At 35.7% G+C, this 23,705-nt stretch overlaps 4 protein-coding genes across 5 annotated transcripts; 2 read left to right on the top strand and 2 right to left on the bottom strand.

The window, feature by feature from the left end:
• The first annotated feature begins 1,009 nt into the window (after positions 1–1,009).
• On the top strand, positions 1,010–8,564 carry LOC121985087 (vacuolar-processing enzyme-like). Its single transcript, XM_042538360.1, has 9 exons — positions 1,010–1,239; positions 5,323–5,487; positions 5,572–5,728; positions 6,018–6,103; positions 6,176–6,375; positions 7,155–7,203; positions 7,292–7,504; positions 7,605–7,811; positions 8,016–8,564. Exons 1-9 carry the CDS (start codon positions 1,033–1,035, stop codon positions 8,196–8,198), a joined length of 1,467 nt encoding a protein of 488 aa, XP_042394294.1. The 5' UTR covers positions 1,010–1,032; the 3' UTR covers positions 8,199–8,564.
• A 2,499-nt stretch (positions 8,565–11,063) lies between these two features.
• LOC121985085 (glycylpeptide N-tetradecanoyltransferase 1-like) lies at positions 11,064–15,544 on the top strand. The gene is made up of 2 exons (XM_042538358.1): positions 11,064–12,651; positions 14,513–15,544. The coding sequence occupies exon 1, from the start codon at positions 11,272–11,274 to the stop codon at positions 12,619–12,621; it is 1,350 nt and encodes a 449-aa protein (XP_042394292.1). The 5' UTR covers positions 11,064–11,271; the 3' UTR covers positions 12,622–12,651; positions 14,513–15,544.
• On the bottom strand, positions 14,062–15,538 carry LOC121985086. Its single transcript, XM_042538359.1, has 2 exons — positions 15,080–15,538; positions 14,062–14,372 (listed from the first exon to the last, which is right to left on the bottom strand). Exon 1 carries the CDS (start codon positions 15,416–15,418, stop codon positions 15,098–15,100), a length of 321 nt encoding a protein of 106 aa, XP_042394293.1. The 5' UTR covers positions 15,419–15,538; the 3' UTR covers positions 14,062–14,372; positions 15,080–15,097.
• An 882-nt stretch (positions 15,545–16,426) lies between the features above and the next one.
• On the bottom strand, positions 16,427–21,274 carry LOC121985084 (probable ADP,ATP carrier protein At5g56450). 2 transcript variants are annotated; one of them, XR_006113058.1, is made up of 3 exons: positions 20,731–21,274; positions 16,684–17,365; positions 16,427–16,571 (listed from the first exon to the last, which is right to left on the bottom strand). XR_006113058.1 is itself a non-coding variant. In XM_042538357.1 (2 exons), the coding sequence occupies exons 1-2, from the start codon at positions 21,073–21,075 to the stop codon at positions 16,751–16,753; spliced, it is 960 nt and encodes a 319-aa protein (XP_042394291.1). In that variant the 5' UTR covers positions 21,076–21,274; the 3' UTR covers positions 16,661–16,750. The 2 variants fall into 2 exon arrangements, 1 of the variants encoding a protein (XP_042394291.1); XM_042538357.1 differs by lacking the exon at positions 16,427–16,571 and having other exon boundaries at positions 16,661–17,365.
• Between the last annotated feature and the right edge of the window lie 2,431 nt (positions 21,275–23,705).

Below are 23,705 nucleotides of genomic sequence, written 5' to 3'. Positions count from 1 at the left end.
ATTTAATGAGCTCGAATAAAAATTATTTATATATTTTTTTACTTCAAATAAAATTCAAAGATCACGTCTATGTTTTTTTTTTTTTTGATGTGATTGTATGATCTATCCATAGCTCTTAAATAAATATCTTCATCATCGGTACACCTTATGAGCTCATTTAATGATTATCTATTTTCTCTATTGAGCTCATTTAATGATTTTCATATTTTCTCTAGGCCCAGCGCGGACAGCTGTCCGCATTTGGCTTACGTTAGCTCCGGCCTCGCCATGCCACTGCCTGACTCGCCACGCGGTTAGGTCTATAGGCGGTTGCATGGTCAGGCGACTGCTTGGCCTACCGCGCGTGGCTGACAGATTAATTTTTTTTAATGAGAAGGGTAGTTTGGGAAAAAAATGGAAATATGAAACTACGATACGTCCGAAATTTTCTAGACGAAGCCAAGTCGGCCCTTTGAAAAAAATGCCCTAAGAATTACAATGCAAATATAGAAATGAAATATTTGTATGTTTTTCAAGGGACCCGCCGATTGAGAATCTATGCATTGCGTGCAAGATTCGCTTTTGTACCATTCATTCAACTGGATTTTAGCATTTCATGTGGTCCTCCTCACTTTGGCCGCCGTTTCGTTGACTTTTTTCATATCCATAGATTGAATTTTTGCTTATGGCTTGCGATATACAAACTGTTAATTAAACTTTTAACTTCCAAAATATTTTATATTAATCACATGTTTAAGATAGTCATCACAAAATCCGCCCACCAAAGCTTAATTTATTTTGCTCGAAAAATAATGAGAATAATTTAAAGATTTTATTTTATTTTTATAAAAAGGAAAAAAAAAGGATGTGGCACAGGATACTTTAAAATTGCTCCACAGTCCTACTTCTACGTTATCTCAAGATCGTTTCCAGATGGGTTCTCCGCCGTCCATTGCTCTCCCGCCATGAACGGCTGTGATTCGAGCGGAGATTTCCGGCTATAAAATGTTGACCTCGGCTTCTGCTTCTCCACTTTATTCCTCTTCCGCTGCGATGGATCGCTTCCTCGCCGGCACGATCGTCGCCGCTTCCCTCCTCCTCTCGCTGCTGCTTGCCGACGGTGCTCGCAACCCCATCCGGTTACCGTCCGACTGGTTCGATGGCGCGAAGGCTAGCGGCGGAGGCGTCGACGACGCCGTTGGCACCCGGTGGGCCGTACTCATCGCCGGATCCAAAGGCTTCTACAACTACCGACATCAGGTGTGTGTGTGTGTGTTTCCTCCACCGATCTTTCTTCATGTCTGTTTGACTATTATTATGCTACTGTTTGTATTCACTAAAAGTTTCTCGATTTAGTTCGGTGTTTAAAATTTGTTTCCTTTTTATTCGACCTGTGATGCTTTATTTCGGAACTTGATTTTTCTTGTAGAATGATGTTTTTTTCCCCTTTCGAAAGGATTTCTCAAACGATTTTGAGTTTTTTTTTTGATGTGTATTTTTCTTCTAATTGAAATAGCGGAGACTGGACGCATCCTATTTGGTACAATGATTAGTAATTTGCAAGACCATGGTCAGTTTGATTTTCTGTCGGGTTTTCCTTTTTATTACCTTTTTTGTATTTTCGGCAATTCTTATTAAGCTTAATTGTTCATGTTTGGGCAAGTTTTTTTTAGTGATATGACAGGCCAGATGCAGGAATCGTGAATCTTTGGTTCATTTATTAGGTCTGGGTAATAGTTAACACTGTCCGTAATCTCCTAATGGAGGTCCACTTCTCAGTCCCTTTCATATCCTTTGGCTTTAGGAATGACTGGTTCTTGTTTGTTTGTTTTCAGTGCAATCTGATTGGCTTCTCGGAATGATCAATGGGTTTTGTTTTATATGGAATTAACTGGGATAAGCGATGGATTATAAAATAAAGAGAAATTTTCATTTGTCCTCGGTTAAGTTTCCTTGGCCTTCTTGAGATGTCCGTCGTACTTTCAAAGTTATCATTTGGGCAAAAATCTAAAGAGAACCCATGATTTATCAAATTGTTTGATGGGTGTCTTTTTTTAAAAAATAAATAAATCAAAAGGATGTACCACTTTCCTACAATACCCTTACTTTCAGTGTTGTTGTAGCAACTACGACTAACTGCTACAACGTATAGCAGTTACTCGATAGCTGCTACAACATGTAACAACTAATATAAGACTCTTGTATTATTGAAGCAACTACTTATAGCTTCTACAACTGGTTTAAAGTGGTTTTGACCAATTTAAAATAATTTTAATAAATTTTAAATAATTTTGATTAAGTTGGTAAAAAGTATTTTGATATAATAATGTCCAAAATTTAGAATTTAGAGTTCAAGTTTTAGGATTTAAGATTTACTTATAACTATGTAGCAACCACTTAGTAGCTTCTGCAATAGCAGCTACTTAGTAGCTTCTACAATTGTTTTAAAGTGATTTTGATCAATTAAAGTGATTTTGATAAAGTTTAAACAATTTTGACCAAGTTGGTAAACTTGATATAATAGTGTCCCCGGTTTAGGATTTAGGGTTCAAGGTTTTAGGGTTTAGAATTTAAGGTTTTTAACTATAACTGTGTAGCGGCAACTTAGTAACTTCTACAACTTTGTAATAGCTACTTAGTAGCATCTACAAGTTTTTAAAGTGATTTTGACCAACTTAAAGCAGTTTGGATAAAGTTTTAGCAATTTTGATCAAGTTGATAAAGGGTATTTTGATATAATAGTGTTTTTTGTATAGTAATTTTGATTAAAATGAAATAATTAATTTTTCATATTGTAACACGTAGCAGTTAAGACTAGCTGCTACAACAACGCTGAAAGTAAAGGTATTCTTGAAAAATAGAGCGTCTATATGACGATTTAATAAATCTGGGGCACCCTTTTGATTTTTGTCCTTATCATTTTACCATCCAGACTCAAGTGCCCTCTCTCTACTAAAGAAGTTAACACTCATGTGCAGTGCACAAGATAGAATATCAAAAGCGGAATTGTAAATGAACTTGTAGTTTAAAATTTTAAAAATTCCACTTTGAACTTGCCAACACCAATAGAGAGATACATCAGAATTATTTTATCTTGACAACTAATTTTAATGAAAATTTTCATGGCAAACTGATTTACAAATCAACTTGCAGTGGAATTTCTGATGGCACAAGCAACTTATGATTTCAAAAATTGAAGATTTTAGTCATTTTTTTTTATTTTGCAGTACCATCAGACATCTCAGTTTTTTTTTTCCCTAAAAATAATTTCAATGAAACATTCAACAAGTTGATTTTCATATTATTTTTTGTAGACATTCTGTGTCAATTTTATGCTAGTTATGATGGTGCAAGCAAATTTAAATTAGCTTGCGCTCTAAAAATAGGTTTTTACCATTTTGAGCTTACCAACACCCTCTAGAGAGACATCATCATTTTTTATCTAACAAAATTTATTCTATGCCAAATTTATGTCAATTCTAATGCACAAGTTGATTTGAAAAACAGCCTATCTAAAAAATTCATCATCAAATTGAATGTTTTGGCCACTTTTAAGTTTGGCAACACCATTAGAAATATATCTAGATTTGCTATGCCTAGAAAGGTTATTTTGATGAAATTTTTACTGATTCACCTTGTAGTCCAAAAATCAATACTTTTCTAGTTTGACTTTATTAAAACACCACTAGAAAGACATTAAAATTCTTGGGCAAAAATCAAAAGGGTGTCCCAAATTAAGGGAAACATCAAATAGGCATCCCTTTTTTCAAAAAAATAAAAAAATAAATAATCAAATGGATGCCCCCATCAGTAATTTTATATCAAAAATACCCTTGATCCAACACTATTATAGCAGCTACCAATAGCTGCTACAAAGCATAGAAGCTATTTGCTAGCTTCTACACAGTCAATCGTGATAAGATAATGTTCATTTGAAATGTAGCGGGTGTCATGGAGTCCCCTTAATTTATTTTGCTCACTAAAATGTTGTTTTAACTAAACTATTACTCTCCAATAAACAAAATCAACATAAGATAATGATACTATTGTAGAAGCTAACAACCCGTTGTTACACGTTGTATCAGCTACCTACTAGTTTCTACACAGCCAATCGTAATCAAATAATATTTATTTGAAATGTAGTGGGTGTCATAGTCTTCTTAGTTTGTTTTGCTATGAAATATTGTTGTAACCTAGTTATCACTCTTGAATAAGTAAAATCAACATTGTAGCAGCTACTTGCTACTTCTACGTAGTCGATTGTGATCGGATAATGTTCATTTGAAATGTAGGGGGTGTCATGAAGTATTCTTAGTTTGTTTTGCTCATTGAAATATTGTTTTAACAAGATTATCACTCTCCAATAAACAAAATCAATATAAAATAATGACATTGTTGTAGAAGTTAGCCTACACATTGCAACCAATGCTACAATGCTACATGTTACAACCTAAATCTTAAAATTGGTCCAAGGGTATTTCAAATAGTTTACTTTAAATGGGGTGCCCATTTGACGATTTGTCAACTATTGAGTGCCCTTTTTATTTTTGCCCCAAATTTCTTTTTACCCTAAAAAGTTTATCTTGATGAAAATTCCATAGCAAACCAATTTATAAATTCAGTTTATTCTGTCATGTGCAATACATATGATTATTAGCTTTGCAAGTTAATGGAGAAGGAGATATTTCAACAATTTCCAAGTCTAAGGAGTAAAAAACTAACTTTCAAAGTGTGGATGACATTTAAAAAATAATAATAATAAACTATGAGAATGGGACACAATGAATTTTTTTCTCTAAATAAAATTAATTTACATAGACCAATCTGTATGGCCCCTCGGAATGAGACCAAAGCAGTGGAAAATGATAGTTAGTCAGTAAGATAAACACATACAATCATATAACGAGAACGAAAAGGAGGGAAAGTAGGATGGATCATTAGCAACCAGCTTTAAGTGAGTTGTGAATGAAGTCTACGAAGACAAATTAATTCTCACCGAAATCAGCAAATGATACTTTTGTCCACCAGCAAAAATACAGCTAAATTAAACCAAAGGATTTCCTTTAACTGATGATCAACAAACCGGAAAATCCTTAAATTTCATTCATTCTGAATTTCCAGTTCGGTGAAATTCTATAACATAGATTCTGATATTTTATATCTAATTTCTTGCATGTACGGTGTATACTGTCATTTGTTTTGCAGGAGAATTTTCAATTCCAAAATTTCTTTCTTTCTAAGAAGAAATTTGAAGAAATTGTTCTAAGAATTAGACAGTCCTTTTAGATGACTGTCACAATTCTGCATGAATCCTAACACATCTTCTGGAAAACATGAATTCAGGCAGATATTTGTCACGCATATCAAATAATGAAGAATGGTGGACTAAAAGATGAGAATATTATAGTTTTTATGTACGATGACATTGCATACAACATGGAAAATCCTAGACCTGGGGTCATAATTAATCATCCAGAAGGTGGAGATGTGTATGCTGGAGTTCCAAAGGTTCCATTTATGCCATAATTCATTCTCAAAATTTTATTGGTCAACCGAGATTACTTGTCTCAGTTTACAGAGAACTCCTTGCAGGATTATGTTGGAAATGATGTTAATGTGAACAACTTCTTGGCTGTTCTCCTTGGAGATAAAACTGCTGTTACTGGAGGTAGTAGGAAAGTAGTTGATAGTGGTCCAGATGATCATATTTTCATATTCTACTCTGATCATGGTGGGCCTGGGGTTCTTGGTGAGTACTTCCCTAACTGCTCTCATATCATTATATATTTGAATATATATTTTCTTCTCTTGATCTCATGTTTAAAGGGTATGATAGGCTCAGTTCGTTGTGTAGCTTTATATGAGACAATAACCTGTTTTAAGTGGATACAAAATAATCTTTTAATGCATCAAATAATATTATGAGGTTTCAACTATCTTAGATTTTGTTGGTCCTTCATGTATGTTAGTAGAAATGAATCAATGATAATGCTGAAAATCATTACATTCTGTTTTCACTCTGTCTTGAAATTATGCAGGGATGCCCACCTATCCATACTTGTACAGTGACGATTTGAACGATGCATTAAAGAAAAAGCATGCTATGGGAACTTACAAGAGCATGGTAACCTTATTACATCATTAAGATTGATAGAAGCCCAACATATTTACAATTTTTTTTGCTTTGTTATTACAGGTATTTTATCTCGAAGCTTGTGAATCAGGAAGTATTTTTGAGGGTCTTCTCCCAGAAGACATAAATATTTATGCAACGACAGCATCAAATTCCTATGAGAGTAGTTGGGGAACTTATTGCCCTGGAGAGTACCCAGGGCCTCCGCTAGAATTCTTCACCTGCTTGGGAGACTTGTATAGTATTTCTTGGATGGAGGACAGGTGACTGAACTACATAATTTCATCAAGAACGAATTCTTGATACATCTGTGAATAGAGTTTTTCTGCAATAACAAAGTTTTAGAACATTTGTTTGCCTATCCATCTAAGAAATTTAGATTGCATACCTCACACTTGAAAGTTGAGTGAGTATCATGATTTTGTACGCATTCTTTTATTTTCTTGAAATATTAATCTTTTATGGTTTCTTTATCTAGTTGTATTCATTAGTTCTTTTTAATGTCTTTGTTTTAGTATTATTCTGTTCATATTGAAACTATTTGTAATGACTATTTTCTCAAGATGTTAAATTTTACATGACTTCTTTGTTAAGTTTGTATTAACTCATCCCTTTCCATGTTTTTGTTGAACATACTCTCTCCCTCTTTCTCTCTCCAGTGTAGCTAGATTATCCTTTCTGGATTGTTTTCATTGATCCTTGTTTATGTTTTTCTTGTATTGGAGCACTTATTATCTCAATACAAATCATCTAATTATAAGATACATGTAATTTATCTAATGATTTAGATTAGGGGCATATGAGGGTTCTATATTGTATATGAAAGTAATAGCATCTTGATAGGAACTGTAAAAACTAAGATAGGAATGACCCTCACCTCATCAGTGTTCCATTTTAACTTGTAATCTATAGTTTATATGAATTGAATACATCTAGACAGGAACCATCAAAACTATATAAAAAAGGAATGATTGTTAGCTCATTTGGGTATAAGAAAGTGAGTACAGATTAGTTCTAAACTGTTTTTTGCCTGCATATACAGTGATATACACAATTTACGGACTGAAACATTGAAACAGCAGTATCAACTTGTAAGTATTTCAGGACATCATTTTCTTGTATCATGATAGTTGTTTTTGGCCTTTCCAGTCTGATATTCCTCTTCTTACACGTTTTCAGGTTAAAATCAGGACTGCAGTTGACAGTACATATAGGTATGGTTCACATGTCATGCAATATGGAGATCTAGAACTCAATGTGCAAAACCTGTTCTTATACGTGGGCTCCAATCCTGCCAATGACAATTCCACTTTTGTCGAGGGCAATTCATTGTCATTCCCAAGGGCTGTCGTTAACCAACGAGATGCAGATCTAGTTTATTTTTGGCATAAGGTTGGCATTGCCTGCACACTCAATTCTCTTGATGCCTTAGGACTGTCTACATATTGTTTCTTTGGTAGTTTACAACTAATTATCTTTCCTTTCTACATAGTATCAAAGAGCACCTTTAGGCTCTTCTCAGAAGCTTGATGCCCACAAGGAGTTGCTTGAAGTAATGTCTCATCGGTTGCATGTAGATAATAGTGTAGAGCTCATTGGGAATTTGCTGTTTGGTTCCAAGCAAGGCTCAGAAGTGCTCAAAACTGTTCGGCCTGCAGGCCAACCTTTAGTGGATGATTGGTCCTGCCTCAAGTCAACGGTGAGTATACCAGTCAGCTATTTTATTGTTCTGCTTAATGTTTGTGGTGATCTAGTTCTTGACAATCATGTGAACTCTTGATACGATCCAGAATCTAGACTTACAAATTAGTTCCTTACTAAGAAAGCTAACATCTATATGAATCAGCTGATAGATTACATTAGAATTGATCTTTCATTCCCTCTAATTTACAAATTGATACAGGTAAGAACTTTTGAAATGCATTGTGGATCTCTCTCTCAGTACGGGATGAAACATATGCGCGCTCTAGCAAACATCTGCAACGCCGGTGTCAGCGCCGAGACAATGACAGAAATCTCTGCACAAGCTTGCAATAGCATCCCCACCAACCCCTGGAGCTCTCTCCACAGTGGTTTCAGTGCCTGAAGGGGACATGAACAGGCACCATTGTGTTAATAGGTGTACATAAGCTGATATCGAAGTGCCCTTGAACAGTTGCCATTGTGTTAATAGTTGTGCATAAGTTGATATTGAAGTTGCTTAGCTTTTTTCACTGGCGCTGCGAATGTGTTGCACAGAGGCTGGTGAAAGTCGCGTGGGCTATCTTCTCCTGCAATCCGATGTGAATATATTGCAGAATGGCTGGAGAATTTTATGCATCTAGATGATCCCTTAGTCCAGGGTGGTGTAAAAATTATAGTTGCCTTGTATGCACTCAAATGTGTTATTTGCCTGTAACTCTGAACATTGTGGCCCAGTGGAATATATGTAATCAAAAGTATACATTTTAAAGGGAGTTGAGATTCTCTGTCCTCAAAATGATATGTCCTCATGTCTTTTCATCGATTGGACGGTTATAATGGTCTCGTGATGTGCACTGCATCCTTGATATATAATTTAATCCGTCCAATCGGTAAGGGGACATGGGGACATACTATTTTGGAGACAGAGGATCTCAACTTTTTTAAAGGAATCCCGCGCTTTTGATGATAACTAAAATAAAGAGTGGCAGTTGTAAGTATAAAATTATTAGCTGGTATAACGCGTGGAAACTATCAAGTAGTTATTATACGGTGGACGTATTTTCACCCATTAGTCATTTGGTTGTTTGCTATAAGTTAATTTTATGATTTACTTTTCTTCACATAATCTAGGGATAAATTATGAGAAGTATATAAGTTTAATCACCTTTTGTTACCATATCAAGTAGCTATTATAATGTTGTTATTTTTTTTTTATTTCTAGTGCTATTGTAATAACTACGATTAGTTATTACTTGTAAAGTTATTTTGTACCTGTTATAATATGTAACACCTAATATAATAAAAAAAGACAGCTCGATACATGAAGTGTCCATCAATGTGGGATTTTGAGGAAGAGTCTATTATATACAGTCTTATCTTACTTTACAAGAAGTTTTTATGACTACGTGTAACACCTAATACAATAAAAGGGGTAACTTGGTGCACGAAGTTTTTACCAATGCACGATTTTGAAGAAAGATATATTGTATGCAATCTTAGGGGGCGTTTGGTTTAGGGTAATAGGAGTGGGGAATGAGAATGAGAATCATTGATTCCCATTGTTAATGTTTGGATTATAGGAATAGGAATACAAATAAGGGAATGAATCCTTGAAATTGGGTAATAACTCATTCCCATGTACCCCCCTTCAATGAGCCATTATCCTATTTTCATCAATCAAAATATTTCCTTATTCCAAAAATACCCTTGACTTAAAACTAAAATTTTCTCCATTAATATCAAATATCAAAATATATTTATTTATTTTTTCTTTCATATCACTTATCTCTCCTTATTCTCTCTCATCATAGTTTCTCTCTCATCATTTTATCACACACTTTCTCTCTCCTTAATCTCTCCTATCACACTCTCTTTCCTCTTTTTTTCTCATTACACTTTCTCTCTCCTCAATCTCTTCCATCGCATTCTCTTCCTTCTTTTTTTCCTCATCACACTTTCTCTCTCATCATATTTTCTCTCTCCTCGATCTCTCCCATCACACACTCTTTTTTCTCATCATACTTTCTCTCTCATCACACTTCCTCCTTTTTTCCTCAACACACTGTCTCTCTCATCATACTTTCTTTCTCATCATACTTTCTCTCTCCTCAATCTCTCTTATCACACTTACTCCTTTTTTCCTCAACACACTTTCTCTCTCATTATACTTTCTCTCTCATCATACTTTCTCTCTCCTCAATCTCTCTTATCACACTTACTCCTTTTTTCCTCAACACACTTTCTCTCTCATCATAATTTCTCTCTCCTCAATCTCTCCCATCATATTCACTGTTCTCTTTTTCTCTCACCATACTTTCTCTCTCCTCAATCTCTCTCATAACACACTCGCTCCTCATTTTTTTCTCACTATATTTTCTCTCTCTTCATCCTCTCCTATCATACTTTCTCTCACATCATATTTTCTCTCATCATGCTCTCTCCAATCACACACTCTTTTTTCATTTTCTCTCATTACACTTTCTCTCTCTTCATTCTTTCTTATCACACTTTCTCTCTCATAATACCTTCTCTCTCATCATTCTCTTTCATCATATTTTTTTCTCACATTCATCTTTCTCTCACATCTAATTTTTTCTCTTATTTTTCTTTAAGGGTAAAAAAGGAAAATTTGATTTATTCCGATAGAAGATATACAACTAACCAAACATTGCTTTTAAGAGTGATATCCATGCTCATACTCATTCCCATTCCACAATACAATGATTCCCATTCCGATTCCTATTCTTAGGAAAGAACCAAACACCCCCTTATATTACTTTGCAAGAGGTAATTTTTAAAACTCAAATACGATAATAATTTTACCATTACATCAAGGTTCTTCTACTAATACCTAATATAATATACTCTTATAATATTATAGCGGCTACTTAATAGTTTTTATAACTATTTTAAAATAATATTGATGAAATTTGAATAATTTTAATCAAGCTGTTAAAAATATTTTAATATAATAATATTTAAAATTTAGAATTTATGGTTCATAATTTTAGACTTAAAAATTTATCTACAAATATACAAATTTTAATCAAATTAAACCCTAAACATGTTAGGGTAGCTACCGAATAATTTCTATATTTCTACAATAATATTGAAATAAAGAGTATTTTCGGGATAAAATATTAGGCTAGCACTAGACCTTTTCGTGGGGCAGTATAGTCGGTTAACAGCCATGGCCCATTGTTACGATCCCCTCTAACCGTTACGATTGCTGCTATTTAATCCGATCCGATCTGACCTGCTACCAATTAAATTAATAATTGTCGACGACGACGAATAAAGTTCTTCGCTATCTCCGCACGCTGCCTCTGCCTTTCCGTCACCAAACCCTAATTTTCCCACCTCTTCGATCCGACCCTGTCGTGGAGATCTACTGATCCATAGAGGTAGCCCTCGATTCTCTCCTCGCCGAGCCGGTTTTCGATCTCGGTCGTGCGTGTTCGTCTCTAGTTTCCGCGATGGTGGTCGGCGACAACGGCTCCTCCCCCGGCGAGGAACAAATCCTGAACTCGGATCCGAAGGCTGTTTCTGATGCGTCACAAGGGAGCCCGGAATCGTCGGCCGCTGCGGCGGCGGAGGGCGGGATCGATATGGATTCTTTCGCCCGCAGGATCCAGCAGGCGCTATCCATGGGCAGCAACCAGCATCGCTTCTGGGAGACGCAACCGGTGGGACAATTCAAGGACGCCGGCGACACCAGCCTCTCGGAAGGCCCCATCGAGCAGCCGACGCTGGTTTCCGCCGTTAAGCAGGAGCCTTACAACCTCCCCGCTTTGTATGAGTGGACCACCTGCGATATGGACGACGACCACACCTGCACCGATGTCTTCACTCTCCTGAGCAACAACTACGTCGAGGACGACGAGAACATGTTCCGCTTCAATTACTCCAAAGAGTTCCTCCAGTGGGCGCTCCGCCCGCCAGGTTACTTCAAGGCCTGGCACATTGGCGTCCGCGTGAAGGCCTCCAAGAAGCTCGTCGCTTTCATCACCGGTGTACCTGCCAGGATCCGTGTGCGAGATGAGGTTGTCCGGATGGCCGAGGTCAACTTCCTGTGTGTCCACAAGAAGCTGAGGTCGAAGCGGCTCGCACCTGTGATGATCAAGGAGGTCACTAGGCGGGTTCATCTGGAGAACATCTGGCAAGCAGCCTATACAGCTGGGGTAGTCCTGCCGACTCCCATCACGACCTGCCGCTACTGGCATCGCTCGCTGAATCCCAAAAAGCTAATTGATGTTGGGTTCTCTCGCCTTGGAGCTCGTATGACTATGAGCAGAACGATCAGGCTTTACAAGCTTCCTGAGGCAACTGTGATCCCAGGATTCAGGAAGATGGAGCTTCGTGATGTTCCTGCGGTCACCCGGCTGCTGAGAGGATACTTGAGTCAATTCGTTGTCGCACCTGATTTAGATGACAATGATGTGGAGCATTGGCTTCTGCCTATGGAGAATGTGATCGACAGTTATGTGGTCGAGAGCCCTGAGACCCATGAAGTCACAGATTTCTGTAGCTTTTATACACTTCCTTCTTCGATTCTAAATAACCAGAATTACTCAGTGTTGAAGGCTGCCTACTCTTACTATAACGTGGCCACAAAATCCTCACTACTCCAGCTGATGAATGATGCACTGATTGTGGCAAAGCAGAAGGATTATGATGTATTCAATGCTCTTGATGTCATGCACAATGAGACCTTTCTGAAGGAGCTGAAGTTTGGGCCTGGTGATGGGCAACTTCATTACTATTTATACAACTATAGAATTAGAAATGCTTTGACACCTTCAGAACTTGGGCTTGTTCTTCTGTAGTTTCCGATAAGCATGTTGGAAGTCTGGCAGGTAATCACCGTTTCATTTTTGTCTATCTTTACTCGGGTTCTATTTGCTGTATTGCCTGATCATTTGGTAGTCTGGCTCTTGTCTATGTTTGCATTGACAATCAGTGATGTCATTTGAACCTGATTATATGTTTTTCTAATCCTTCTTTTGTGTCACTATATTGTTATTCATGGATCAAATTATCCAAGGCACTTCTTGCAACAACTTGCTACAACTCATAGAACATTTCCCTGGTGAAATATCGAACTCTTTAAGTTGTTGGTGTGGTGAATTAAGATGTAAGTTGTTGCAAAATGACTGGTAACAGACTGTATTTTGGAACTGTCAATGAATTGCAACCTTCAGATAGGTAACTACTAAAGTTGCATAAGTTTGTTCTTGCTTTCATTAATATGTTTGCTGAGGCACCAATCTGTCTAAATTCTTAGTCTGATATTGATGTTGTTGAAGCGTCAAGTCTCGATATCATAGTTTATTGTCCGTATAATTTATATGCTGGAAAGCTGCCAATTGTAAATCCGTGCTCTAAAATCATAAGGGATTAGCCAATTTGCTGGATTTAACAGATCTATCCTGTCCAGTTCCCTGATCTTTCTATTTTGAAAATAACTGGTAGAAGTTTATCTAGCTCTGAGATTGAACGAAATGGTTATTTTCATCAATCAGTCTACTTGTATTCATTTTCTGTGGATGCAATGTTGGAACTATTATGGGTTTAGTTGTGATGCAAACATTCTTTTGGAAGTTTGTTGATAAGACGGCAAAAGTTCTAGAGAAATGAATTATAAATATTTCAATTATAGATGTTGGATAGGTTACTTAGGATGATGTTCAGTAAAGCATGCAAAAGCTAATTGGTATCCTAACAGAAAAACATGATAATGGCAATGTTGTTTTGAATGACTCTCATACTGGTATTCTATATAATGGTTTAAGCTTCTTTCAAATTTATTTTTTTTACCTTTTGTTGGTTGGTTGAATAGATATTCTATTGATGCTATATGTTAATAGTCAATGTTTATGTATGAGCACAAGCATTAACAAATGAGTGAGGTAAATACATTGTATTTTTGTTCTGTAAAATCTTATCATTGAAATTCCTGATCTATCTCGGACCTCGGTTTAGTGTAGCTGGCTAGACGAAATTGGGTTAGGAAGTACCTTTTGCCGAGATAAATTTGTGGATTAGGCTTGGCACAGCAGAATTGCTGGGTGCTTTGGTTGTTCATCTTCCTTCTTGCTCGATGTGGCTAGAGAGTTCATGTGGATTCAGTCTGCCTTAAACAGTTTGTAATATGAAATATACGATGCAGCAGGATTCAACTGCTTCCATGTCTAGCAAAAACTGGCCCATGGCAGCTATCACTTGTTTATATGCCATAACCAACTTCACAAATATGACACATTTAATTAGCAGTCCTAAATATTCCAAATCTTAGATAAAGAGTCATATAGATACATAGATTGTAGACAGATCAAAAGAAGACAAAAATATATGGAGAATAAATATCATCACCATCTCCACAACAGTGATAATTAATTAGCAGCTCAGCTGTTCTGATACTGGATGACAAATCACATTCAGACATATCTGCTGATCTCCAAATTACAACCACAAAACACTAACAATACAGGTTGTTCTTCTTCGTGCCACCCCTCTAAACAACAGAATTTCTGTGGCCAGCAAATTAATTTTGGCATGCAATATTCCTGTCCATGACCTGTCATTATTGAATAATTATATTAGAGTAGTTAAAATTGAGCTGAAGTGACTTCTGGTGTATGCTTTAAGTATATGTTCAGCTCATTTGGCTTTGGTGAAATGCACAAGTCACCTGCTCTCCACTATTTGTCTATGTAGGTTTTGGCTTTTCAACCGCTCTTCCATCGAGCAACACAAACAAATAATAGTGCAAGCAGGGCAGTACACCAGGAAGGATGATTAGATAATAGTCCAAAGAAGCCAGACATGAAGTTTGAATGGAACTAGCAATTTATGACCATTGTTTTGTCCATTTTAAGCACAATAATGTTCGACTGAGACTAGAGAATAGCATCAGGGTCCAGGGTTCAATTCTAGTCCATCTACTGTCCAACATCTAGTGAAGGGCTCAAACAAACAAAATTTCTTGATTCAGATTCAACAAGTTCTTTAGACCATGGAAGGGAGCAACTGAAAGAATCAAAGATCAATTAGGATTTAGGACTCAAGATTTGATTTGAAATCCACCAGAGTTGATAAGCAACAACACATTTCATCAAGTCAACAACCATTTTCATAGACCTCGAGACAGAGTTTTGGCAAACAGGACGAATTGGGTGTGTAGGTAGATGAATGAGTAATGACAGCCTAATGCGATAACCGAAATGGCAGATCGGCCAGAATGCAAAGCATGTTCCGCCGATCTGGCTGAGGAATCGAGCGTACCGGGTGAAAAGGGAGACGCTACCAGCCGTAGACTACTCGGAAGTACTTGTCCTTGAGCCAGCGGAAGCTCCGGCGCAGGGAGCCCTTGACCTTGACCTCGACGGCGTAGGCCTTGTAGCCGGCAACCCGGCGCTTGCGCTGGAAATCGGGATCGCTGAAGAGCCAGCCGCCCCGGCTGGAGGAGGAAGGGCCAAACTCGGGGTTGGCCTTCAACTCCTTAGGGCCGGCGTTGGAGTAAGCGTAGGAGCTGCTGTAGCTCCTGAAATCGGAAGAGGGCGGAGGAGGAGGAGGAGGTGGCGCGGTCGTCGACGGGCGGCCCCTGTAGACCTCGAGCTGCATGACGCCGCCGTGGAAGGACCTCGATCTGTAATCGCCGTCGATCGGGAAGGGAGAGAGAGAGCGAGGAGGAGGACGCGTTGGATTCCCTCCTCTCCAGGTCGCTTTTTCCGTTTGTTTTAATCTTGGAGAAGGGGGCAGAAAGGTAAAATACTTCAAAAAACAAGGAATGGTAATTCTTATATTCCATTAATCACACTATAAACATATTAATGTAATTTAAATTAATAAAAATTTATAGAAAATTGATATGATTTTGTTACTTTACATGCCTAAGCATATTATTAAAATATTATTTTGAAAAACATCTATATAATAAATAGATTAGTTTGCTTGGATATTATAGGGTAGTAAAAGATGAAATCAATAGTAGTTATATCCCACACTAACCAACTCAATTCTCCCCATGTAATTGAAATGGAATTAAGCAATTCGAAAGTTTAATTTTGAAATTTATTTTTTTTAATAAAATATTAATTTTTAAAATTTATTCAGTTCAATTTTAAAATCCATAACTCAATTGAACCCATTAAATCAAAATTTTATCAGCGATCTATTTAACTATTTGTAAGCAGTATCTGATTCGGAAGTTTAATTTAGAAATTTATTTTCTTAATAAAATATTAAAATTTAAAATTTATTCAGTTCAATTTTAAAATCCATAACTCAATAAAACCCATTGAATCACAATTTTAAAATCCATAACTCAATTAAACCCATTAAATCAAAATTTTTTATCAGCGATCTATTTAACTATTTGTAAGCAGTATCTGAATCAGACCAGTATAAACTATCCAATTTAATCGATTAATTCGATCGAATTTTTATATCAGCTTATTTTATTCGGCAAAATTTGATCGATTTTAATTGTTTTCAATTTGTCGATTGCACACCTCTAATAAAATATGTATTTTAAATTTATCAAACTAAAACGAATTTCAATACGAAAGAGATAAATCACAGATAACTATTAACCTTTGAAATAATGACTAACATACAAGAAAAATATTTACCTCAACTTTATCGAGATTCGAACTCCAGATCTCATGATGATAACATCTCATGTGCTAACGGCTAGACCATCCTGAGAGGACTTCTAAAACTTTTTATATTATGATAAAAGATGAATACGCTCGCCTTCGACACTCCCGTCAATCTGTCCCAAGGTCAACACCACGAAAGGTTGACCGTACACAAGTGGAATAAAAGTGAAAAAGATTTTTAAAAACTGTAAAAAATAAAAAATAAAAAAGGAGATGCATTCTCACTTTGCTATTATTGTGACCATCTTTTTTGTGTATCGAAAAAAATGGCTTAAAAAGTTTTCCATGCTTGTCAAAAACCACCCCATCTCATTAGCTTCTTCACCTCGTCGTACAAAACCAATATAGCAGCTGCTCCCGTACTCCTAAACGTGTTAGATAAGGCACCGCGATAGAATGATCTTAGACCCTCCAGCTTATAAATCTTCCTCCAACAATCCAGAGTGCCATCGTACATCGGTTTCTCCAGGCCAGATTGCATCATCATCCGCCTTCGAACGGTATCTAGTGGATATGAGGTCAAGCTGGCGAATGTTGTCACAACTTGAGCGGCTACCCAACGCTTCCACAAGGGGGAGTCATCAGTGAGAACGAGGTCTTTGGCAGTGTCGAATCCACCAAAATATAGGCCGCGATGGATGACCATTCCGTGGATTGACGCGGGCAATCCTCGGTAGATGCCTTGAATGCCGTCTTTCTTGTAGACAGTATGAAGGAAATGGCTGATGCCTCTGAATTGCCGAGCTTCAGTCTTGCCGATGTCTGCGGCGAGGCGGGTATGGGCTATGTCCAGTGGATAGATGATCACCAAAGTTGTGCAACCTGCTGCCGCCCCTGCCATGAAGTTGGCAGTTGCGACAGACAAATGATCTGTTTTTCCTCTGTGCAATATGGTCCTATAGAGATCCTGCAAGAGTAGTACAGAGAAAAGCTTTAGCTCTTTATGTAACAACAACTAGTGAGGAACAAGATAACTAAAGAATACAATACCGAATGAAGAAAACAAAACCATCGAGCATCTAAAGGAGAGAATTAATGCAAAGTACATGAACACAAAGTTTGACACCAAAAGATATAATTTTGCAAGATCGAACAACTCTCGTGCCATTTTGGCAAAGAGGCCACTGACTCGATCATAAAAGGAGTCTCTCTACTACTTGGTGATTCAGAGGAATGTTACATTGACATATAAAACCATAGGGATAAGTCAGATGCACAAAGAGTTAAAAAGGACAATATTATTCGCTTATTTGAAGGACCGATGGCAAATCTAACTTTGGTACAGCAAGTTAAAAATGGCTGCGAGAAGTACATATAATGGTAGTATCTAATGGTAGTGACAAATAAAAGATTCAGTTCCAAAGATACCGTAAAGCTGAACATTTCTCACATGTATAGATTAGTGTCCTTGATACTGAATTACTTTTGCAAGAAACTATTTTTCATATTTTGTACCATTGGTTTGGGTAGGATACCAACCCAAAACCTTAACTTACAACTAGTTCATACAATTAGAAAATTGATTAAAATTAATGCTTAATTATATTTTTTTAATAGGTAGCAAAAATTGACAAGATGATTTAAAAAAAGAACCATTTTTAAAACCAGGAGGTATCTCACACTGCTGGGTGTCGGAAGGCTTAAAAAGACTTGTAAGCACAAGGATATCAATTCACTTTTTCAGTGTTCAATTTGGTTAGGCTGTCTGTCCAGAGATTAGACAATTGCAAATATTAGGAAGTAATGGAAAGGCGGTTAAGAGCTTGAGAAGAAATGGTAACTGAAATATTGTGTGAACTGTATGCTGTGTTTAAGAAATCAGATTCACCTCTGCATTCCTCAGCCTTTTTAAAGTTACCTCATTGCTAAACACTATTAGCTTATCAGATTAGGAGATGAAAATTAGATAGCTTTCATTAGTATGGTTTTCATGATAAATTAGGTCATAGTCTCATTTGCAATGAAAAGGCAAAGTGTAGATGACAAAGAGGTGTGAAAGAAAATTCTGATTCTCCTATATTAAAAAATTTCTTTGTACAAATTTTATTATGAATGATATTTTAATGAACAATAAAAAAAAATAACTGGCATGTAGTTTATATCATTTTAAACGGATAGTCTTGGATCTGATTGGTGGGTTCTTGATGTAGTTTTGCTGTTCTTTAAATCTACCAAGCGATATAAATTTGCGGCATTTCTGCAATCTTTTCACAGTTCTCCATCCTTTGTGGCTAATGCATAATGTTCAATACTTACTCTCCTTCACTACCATTGCACAAAAACAATTTTCAACATTCCTCTTTAGTATAACAAGATAGACTTCAGAGCAAAGAGTACATATATTAGAGTAATTACTGAATAAATGACATTATTAACATAACTTTGTTTCTCTCGTATGTATTTGGAAATGCCAGACAGATTGGTGGTGGATAAATGTATTATTGTGTTTTTGTATATTTTGCAATTGAGTAAAGGAGTATAAATGCCGAGATTGAAATATCTATAACGTAAGACAAAACTGACCAAAAAGTTAACATTAATGTGTTCTTTGTTCTTGCGTTCAAATTTGGTAAGCAATTGAGAAGAACAAATTAGACACGCACAAGGAAGACATATCTGGAAAGTACAGTTAAGATAATTCATCATGATAAGAGGATGATGGTGCAATTATGGATGCCCATAATGTCTCCTGTGAAACCAATGCAACAAATAATATTGTTGTAAAAAGAATTACATTGTGCCTTTAGTAGGCATAGCTAAATTTGTGAGGTAGCAATGGATCATCCAGCAAATAATAAAGTATATGTGGATGTGCCTAAAGAAGAATCAGAATACAAAATCAAATGCATTTGGTGTAGAAACTAATTTACTATATTATAAAGTCAGAGGATATGATGTCCTAATACGTACATTATACATTAAACAAACACCGAGTGAAGCTGCTCCAACTGTACAAATTCATATTATTTATGGGAATCAGTATTTTCTAAAGAATGGCATAACAAAGGTAGCATGAATTCTACAAACTAAGAAATAATATTACTCTGAAAAATAAGTTGTGCCAATGGTAGGCAGAGCTAGATATGTAAGGTAACAATTGGTCATCCAACAAACTACAAAGTATGTAGGTGTGCCTAAAGAACTACTCTATCAAATGACTTTTGTGTAAAAACTAATTTACTATATTGCATAAGTTAGAGGATATGAGACCCTAATCATCGAATTAAACATTTAACAAACTCATAGTGAAGCTGTTCCAGCTGTACAATTCATGCTATTTTAGGAACCATAATTTTCTAAAGAATGATCTAACAAGGGTAGCATGAATTCTCTCCGTGAGCCATGCATGTATGTTACAAATACCCAGTAAGTAGTGAGTGTGCACTTTCAAACACTCTATTTACCACCCTTAGCCTAAATTGCAGACCATGGCTGCTCAGATGTGTTCTTCAGGTAATTAGCAATTCCTGTACTACTCTAGAATACAGCCAGCATTTTGCTGGAAGATTAGATACCTTTCCTTCAATCCTTCATTTATTCCAAACCCCACATGCTAACCCATTTCAATAGCAACAAGTTATCCCCTAATGTCACCAACACTTCTTCAGTTTCACATGATTCCAGTCTACATGATTTATCAACTCCAGAATTTCTGAACCTAACTCCATGGCATGCACTAGTGACAACAACACGTTCATGAGTTCACTTGTAACCCATTTTGATAGCAACAAGTTATCCCCTAATCTCCAACACTGCTTTAGTTTCATATGATTCCAGTCTACATGATTTATCAACTCCGGGGTTTCTGAACCTAACTCCATGGCATGCACTAGTGACAACAGACGTCCAAGAGTTCACTTGCGATGCAGAATTCATCTTGTTTTATCAATTCACTGGAATAATGTGATTAAGCATCAGCACCATACATTCCTTACATCCTGATTTAAGAATAGAATTAATTATAGCAGCGCATTAGCATTGGTGATCGCCAAGAATCAGCACCGATTCCCCAATAAATACGAGATAAAGCATTAGACTCACTCATTCCTTTCATCAAGGTTGCTTAGAAGTGACAAAATCAGACTAAGCATAACATTGGCATCGATTCGTTTCTTTGGAATCGACTGCCCAAGCACGTGATGGGAAGAAAAAGAACAACAGACGGCAGAGAAATAGTGCTAAAAGAAATAAATTTTAGATCAAAATAGCCCATTTTCAAGGGCCAGAAAATGGACGATTCAAAGAAAAAAGACGGAGTTTAGAAGCGAATACCTTGAGGGAGAAGTTGAGAGCGACCGAGGGGTAGTATCGGATGACGCCGGTGCCATTTCCGCGCCACAGCGAGAGTACGCCCTCCTCGCGGACTGTGCGGGCTATGCAATCGATCATACCCCGGAAGCGGCGGCCACGGCCGAGGAGGGCGACGTTGCTCTCCTGCGTCTGCAGCAGTAACTTGGCCCTCTCGATCGGGGCCACCACAGTATGAATCGCTCCGCCCATCACCGCCCCGGCGAGCATGTCCCTCTGGAACTCCCATATCCGCCCCTTCGACCGCCCTCCGCCGCCTCCTCCTCCTCCTCCGCCGACGCCGCAAAGGGAACTACTCGTCGATTCCATAAATAACGACCACTCCTCCTCATTCTCTCATCTCTCTCTCTCTCTCTCTCTCTCTCTCCCACTTGAATCACGTTAGCCGGCGATGGCTTCCTTCGACACTCCGTTCTCTCCCCGACGACTACCCCTTTCCAGCTTCCAGTCGAGTCTATATACCAAGAATATAAACACGTGCATTTCACGTGACACCCATGGAACCTGTCTATGCTGCGCAATTTTAGCCCCAGCTCCCAAACCTAAGGGAATAAAAATAAACACTAACATTGAATATGGGCAACCGATTTAGTCCTATATAAATTTTCAGTCCACTTACCGTGGATAACCTAAAAGCCTAATATTTCATAATTGTAAATTGCTTTTCCCACCCCCGGTCAACGCACACCCCCCTTCACCTCCCCTCTCTCCTCCGCCAAAAGACGCATGTAACCTCTTGTTTATTTTTTTATTTTATTTTTTAATTTTATTTTTAATTTTTTTAATTCATACTTAAGTATTCATACTTACATATTTTTAATTTTTTATTTTAAATTAATTTTAATTTTTTATTTTTAATTAATTTTTTTTATTTTTTTATTCATACTTATATATTTTTAAATTTTTATTTAGTTTAATTTTATTTAGTTTTATTTTTAAAATTAATTTTATTTTTAATTTTTTTCATTCATACTTATATATTTTAAAAATTTTATTTAGTTTATATATTTTAAAATTTTTATTTAGTTTAAAGTTTTAATCAATTTTATTTATTATTTTTCATTAATACTTATATATATTTTTAATTTTATTTAGTTTTATTTTTTAATTAATTTTGTTTATTATTTTTTAATTAATTTTGTTTATTATTTTTTCATTAATACTTATATTTTTTTAATTTTTATTTAGTTTTATTTTTAATTAATTTTATTTATTATTTTTTAAATTTTTAATATTTATTTAGTTTTATTTCTTTAATCAATTTTGTTTATTATTTTTTTATCAATTTTTTAATTTTTTTTATTTTATATAATTTTAAAATTACTGCCTTCTTTTAAATTACATTCCTAATTTGACACTTAAATTACCTGTATCCAACTATTAACACATGTCATAATCTTCTCTCCCTTTAAATGGGTCACTCGTTACGGGACACGCGCTCATTTGTGGTACGAAGTAATAGGTGCACCACCACCAAACGCATCGGGAGCAGAATTTGAAGACAATATTGATTAAGATTTATATTTTTATATGTTTTTATGCTTTTTTTTTTTGTATTATTACATGTACTCTTCATTTGAAAAAAATATGTTTGTTCCTAAGTTATGAATGTGTTCATTATTAATTGGTAGTATTTTTTTTAATTTTAAATATAAATAAAAAATAAATAAAAGATTATAAACATATAAAAAAATTATTGAAAAAAAATAAAACTGATAAAAAATTGGTAAAGAAATTGATTAAAAAAATTAATAAAAAACAAAATTTAAAAAAATCAATTGAAAAAATATAAGTATTATGAAAAAAAAATAAATTAAATTAATTAAAAAATAAAAACTAAATAAAATTTATATAAAATTTAAAAATAAAGTATTGATAAAAAATAATAAATTAAATTAATTAAAAAATAAAAACTAAATAAAATTAAACTAAATAAAATAAAAAATATAATTATATGAGAGTTATTTTTAAATAAAATTAATTAAAAAATTAAAGTTAAATCAGAATTAAATGAAATAAAAAAAAATAAAAAATATATAGAGAAGGCTACATGCGTCTTTTGGCAGGGAGAGAGGGTAGGTGGAGGAGGTGTGCGTTGACCGGGAGGGGGGAAAAGCAGCTCTGAATAATTATACATCCTTTTAAAAGGAAACATCCTACCATAATTAGGGTCTTGGACTCAAATCGTTAATATCTAAATGACAATTTAATCCTTTTTTACTGTATCATAATACGAGACAACTCCTAAGCCAGAAAAAAATACATCAAAAAGTACACTTAAAATTACTAAAGTTTTAAAAATCACATCTATCTTATTTCTTATTTTATCCCTCCCGTCAACTAACATTACGGATTTGAAAGAATAATACCACAATCCATTGCACTACCGTTAGTGTGGTACTAATTTTAAGATTTATTATTTTTGAAATACAATTTTACAATAGTCACATGGTAATCGACTGGAAAAGTAAAATGAAAAATAGCCCTGTGAGAAATTTGAAATTTAAATATTTCTTTTTGGAATTCGACAATTTCAAGTGCACCTTGATCAGTTGTAAAATAAAATGACAATAACTAATAAATAAAGTAAGAAAAATAAATTTGAAAATGAATTCAGATCATGATTTATGGGAAAAAAAATTATCGTGTCCTTTCGGATGAGTCTAATGATTAACAGCATAAGGTATTATCATCATGAGGTCTGGGGTTCAAATCTCGATAAAATCGAGATAAATACCTCCCTTATATGCTAGTCATTATTCCAAAGACTAATAACCGTCCGTAATTTACAGAGGCCTCCCTTATATGTTAGTCATTATTCCAAAGACTAATAACCGTCCGTGATTTACCTCCTCTGTGTTGACTCTAGGACGGATTAGCGGAGGCTCTAAGGACGAGCATATTCCACCATGAAAAAAAATGTCGTGTTCTTCCCGATA

The sequence above is a fragment of the Zingiber officinale genome, chromosome 5B, assembly GCF_018446385.1.
Source record: "Zingiber officinale cultivar Zhangliang chromosome 5B, Zo_v1.1, whole genome shotgun sequence".
NCBI lineage: Eukaryota > Viridiplantae > Streptophyta > Magnoliopsida > Zingiberales > Zingiberaceae > Zingiber > Zingiber officinale.
The sequence above is the reverse complement of the archived record's forward strand: the minus strand, read 5'-3'. Positions and strand labels throughout refer to the sequence as shown.

Excerpts from the sequence above, each read along its gene's own strand:
- LOC121985085 (XM_042538358.1), top strand. The coding sequence starts at position 11,272 with ATGGTGGTCGGCGACAACGGCTCCTCCCCCGGCGAGGAACAAATCCTG.
- LOC121985086 (XM_042538359.1), bottom strand. The coding sequence starts at position 15,418 with ATGCAGCTCGAGGTCTACAGGGGCCGCCCGTCGACGACCGCGCCACCT.
- LOC121985087 (XM_042538360.1), top strand. The coding sequence starts at position 1,033 with ATGGATCGCTTCCTCGCCGGCACGATCGTCGCCGCTTCCCTCCTCCTC. Across the intron at positions 5,488-5,571 it reads TGTATGCTGGAGTTCCAAAG|GATTATGTTGGAAATGATGT; the intron begins GTTCCATTTATG and ends AACTCCTTGCAG. Across the intron at positions 7,505-7,604 it reads TAGTTTATTTTTGGCATAAG|TATCAAAGAGCACCTTTAGG; the intron begins GTTGGCATTGCC and ends CTTTCTACATAG.
- LOC121985084 (XM_042538357.1), bottom strand. The coding sequence starts at position 21,075 with ATGGAATCGACGAGTAGTTCCCTTTGCGGCGTCGGCGGAGGAGGAGGA. Across the intron at positions 17,366-20,730 it reads CTCTCAACTTCTCCCTCAAG|GATCTCTATAGGACCATATT; the intron begins GTATTCGCTTCT and ends CTACTCTTGCAG.